Below are 3,653 nucleotides of genomic sequence, written 5' to 3' on the forward strand. Positions count from 1 at the left end.
GTGTAAGGTGTGCGCCGTGTACTGTGTGAGTGGTATGTTCTCTTTTGTTGCAGCCGCGCAGAGTCGTGTTTATGCGTAATTTTGTTTCTCTTTTCTTTCATTCATCGTTTTGACTGGTTGTTTGTATTGTGCTGCAGCTAAGGCCAAGTCAACAAAATACGAAGGAAAACAAAATAATAATAAAAGGGAATGATGTCTGTAAACAGGTGGGTGAGGTTTTTTAGGGGTGCAAGATCTTCCCTACCTTCTCTATTACAAGAGCGGCTTTTGTCGGGGTCGGGGCTGTCTGGCGGCTCGTATGAGCCCCCCACAGAGTGCCGAAGGGTGGAAAGAGCGCTGCAGCGGCCAAGGAGGACGCTTGCAGGCTCTATCGAGGATGTCCGTAATGTGCGGGTTGGCCAAATCAATATAATTTTGCTGAATGAGACTTCCTTCGGCAGTACGTTGGCCCCAACAGAGCGGTGGGTGAAGACCAAAATGTGGTGATGGAGGTGTTTGTGCGTGGGCCAGACAGGTACGTTACAGAGCAGAGGCGTCGTGAGGGGGAATCCTCGATTCCACCAGGGTATCAGCTTTTTGAAGATGCACGCAAGCTTACGGAGCGCATGGTGGGCACGCTGCGAGACTGGAAGGAGTTTACAGATAAGGAGTATTGTCTCTGCTATTACACGGACAAAACTGAAGGCAGCTCTTCGGCAGGCGGAGGAGGGAGGGGCAACACGGGAAAACGAAATTTAACGCAACGTGGAGTCACGTCGTGGGGTTTCCCGAGGACGAAGGGGAAGACATGGTGGTGATGGAAGGCCAACGGCCACAGGAGTTATGGGAGTACACGCAGACTGTGCGTACTTTTTTCTCAGTGGGTGGTGAGGGGCAATTCCGTCCACCACGCCCACGACTCATGATCCTTTCCTTTGAAAAGCAATGACCGTACTCGCTGAACCATGCAGTGCCTATTACCGACTGCTACATTAACATTGAGGTGCATCGGGTGTGGAATATCGTCAGGTGTGATCTAAGTGGGCTGTTTCCTTATGTAGATAGAGATGCACCATACATGAGACGTCGTCTTTTGATTGGAACCCCCGGGGTAGGGAAGTCAATGGCGGCTGGCTCCTACCTCCTTTATCAGCTGTTGCGCTACGACGGCACGAAGCTCCATGTGGTTGTGTACTGCTTTGGAAGGGGTTTCGCATACTTGTTTGACAAGAGGACACGAACGGTGACAGAATATGAGGGTGGGTGTAATATTGGAAGGGCTATGATAAATTTGGCTAGGAGTGGAATGAAGGGGTATATCATCATCGATATGGCAATACATTTTCGAGAACCATCGAATGATTTTGTGCCCTCCCCTGAGTGGGGCATCATTATGTTGTCGTCCCCGAACGAAGATAACCTGAAAGCATGGACGGAGCAGGTGGGTGCTATCAAAATCATCATGAATTGCCCCGATGAAAACGACGTGAAGGCGATGTGTGCGTGGGAGACACGCAATACGACTGAGGAGGAGCAGGTGGAGTATTGGAGAAGGATGCACATGCGCATGGATGACGTCGGACCGATTCCACGATGCATCTTTTAATTCAATGAGTATAAGGACCGTGTGGAGGAAATCAAGGACATCCTGGCAGGTATCGACGCTTCAAATGCTGTACATTATGGGATGATTGGAGGCATGGGAATGTGGCCCTCGAATGACGCACCTCACAAACTTGTGAAAGTTGTCAGAGCAATAAGACAAGGCAATGTTGAGGGGTTTGTTAACCTGCCGGTTTGTTTTTCCATTGAAAGCAAATTAATTGCAAAGTTGCTCAAGGTGGGTGAGGAGAATGACATTAGTTTTCGACTATGTAAGCACTGCGAAGTGTTAATTCCGGAACTTTTGGAGCAGCATACTCTGCACACATTCCTGCATAGAGGCTTTGTGTAAAATATAATGCCGGGCCTCAACGAGTTGCCTCCACCAGGACATCGTCGGCGACAAAGATGTGTGCTGCAATCGAACCCCGAAAAACATCCAAGCATACCCGTTGCATTAATAACGCTGGAACACAATTCTCCGATGTTTTGATGTACAATACAAGGTGCTATACGTACCGGAGAGCAGAACTTTTCCGCTTGTGGACGGTTTTTTCTTCGTTGGTGGGCCGCGGAGGACGATGGTTGCGGTGCAGGTGAGACGACGAGGGCTGAGCATGGCACCAGAACCAGCACGGTGAGGCGGTTCAACAATTTTCTACGGAGTTATTTTTATGACTGGGAAACGTTTGCGGAAGGTTTGTCGTGGGATATTATTTACGTGCAGCATGAGGACAGTACGGTAATAAACGCGTGGCAGAAATGTGTTGTTGTCGCGCACACAAATGCAGCGGGCAGCAATGAGCGTGAGGACCCTCAGGCCATTGCGGCATTTTGGAATCGGCAGGTGCGTCAGTGCTAGGTAGCGGTATCATATGAAAATTTTAGAAGTGAACGACAAACCCAACGTGGGCGGCAACCAGAGGGAGAAGGAAAAGGAGGAGGGGAATAAACAGCTTGAGTTTACTGGTGAAATATTTTAGGGAGTATGATATATTGCCGAGTGTGTTTGTGTGTGGGTAGGAGGCGTACTTAGGGACTCGCTCTGTCGTGCGCCAAATGATTATTGTGGCCAGCGCTACCACAGCAGCACTTTTTTTTTTGTTGTGGTTGCGAGTAAAATTGCGTGGGGAATGATGGCGCCTTGTGGGTGTACGCCGGCAGTATTCGATTGGTGATATCTCCTCGCTGTTCCCAGTTTGTTGCTGCAGAGAGTTTGGGCGAGAGGGTAAGTTTTGCATGCTGAGTGGGCTCACAGGCGGGAAAGCAAATGCGGCGGCCACCACAGCCCAGAGGTCGGGGGCAAACCGAATTATTGTGAGTGTTTTTGCGTCTTGGCGTGGGGTTTTTCCCTTTTGTTTTTTGGGTGCCATTGTTTTTGGTTCGGCTGTGCTCCAATGGGGGGGTGCCGCATGCGCCGCTGAGAGCCTCGAGCAAACGCCGTTGGCGCCTCTCTTTTGTTGGGTTGCCGTCCTGGGCGCATGTGCCTGTTCCGTCTTGTTCGGGCTGCACGCACTGACCGGACAGTCTGAGTCTACGGCTGCGCTGGCGTCGCCCTCGCTTGCAAGCGGAACGAAGCAGCAGGAAAAGAGGCTGCCGCTATTATTCCGCAGGGTTTATTTTTAATGGTTTTTATTTTTTAAAATATTGCGTCCCACTCCTGCTGCAGTGTGCTGAGGGAAGTGGGGCGGCGTTGGGGAGTTTGTGGGGTCGTGATGGGAGGTCCCGCCGGCATGCGCACTGCGTGTTGGCGCTGGCGGGATTTGAAGGGGCTGGACGTGGGAGACGGTAAGCGACGTGTCCATGAATTAGTTTTTTTATATTTTTATTTATGCGGGGGCGTCACGAACTGCGGATGCTCCGTGCGGGTGCGTGTGGGTGTTTCTTCGGGTGGCGGCGAGTGTGTGATCGTGCGGCTCGCGCGTTCGTCGGTGCGGCCTTCGTTATGGATTGTCACTGTTCTTTGCTCGATGCCCAACTGTGGGCGCGGGCGGTGCCCATCGTTTTTTTATTCTTTTTTTGTGGTTTCACCTCTCTTCTTTTTTTCCTCAACACACGAAGAAGAGACACCA

General features: G+C 50.9%; 3 protein-coding genes across 3 annotated transcripts; all 3 read left to right on the plus strand.

Annotated features, from left to right (window-relative positions):
• Positions 1-485: 485 nt before the first annotated feature.
• TraAM80_10112 (uncharacterized protein) lies at positions 486-797 on the plus strand (the record flags this gene model as incomplete). Its single annotated transcript, XM_029386758.1, has 1 exon — positions 486-797. One exon carries the CDS (start codon positions 486-488, stop codon positions 795-797), a length of 312 nt encoding a protein of 103 aa, XP_029233381.1.
• Positions 798-1,102: 305 nt separating this feature from the next.
• TraAM80_10113 (retrotransposon hot spot (RHS) protein) lies at positions 1,103-1,585 on the plus strand (the record flags this gene model as incomplete). The annotated part of the gene is made up of 1 exon (XM_029386759.1): positions 1,103-1,585. The coding sequence occupies one exon, from the start codon at positions 1,103-1,105 to the stop codon at positions 1,583-1,585; it is 483 nt and encodes a 160-aa protein (XP_029233382.1).
• A 1,235-nt stretch (positions 1,586-2,820) lies between these two features.
• TraAM80_10114 (uncharacterized protein) lies at positions 2,821-3,207 on the plus strand (the record flags this gene model as incomplete). Its single annotated transcript, XM_029386760.1, has 1 exon — positions 2,821-3,207. One exon carries the CDS (start codon positions 2,821-2,823, stop codon positions 3,205-3,207), a length of 387 nt encoding a protein of 128 aa, XP_029233383.1.
• Between the last annotated feature and the right edge of the window lie 446 nt (positions 3,208-3,653).

This window comes from Trypanosoma rangeli (assembly GCF_003719475.1).
Source record: "Trypanosoma rangeli strain AM80 chromosome Unknown Tra_15.4_contig_00797, whole genome shotgun sequence".
Lineage (NCBI taxonomy): Eukaryota > Euglenozoa > Kinetoplastea > Trypanosomatida > Trypanosomatidae > Trypanosoma > Trypanosoma rangeli.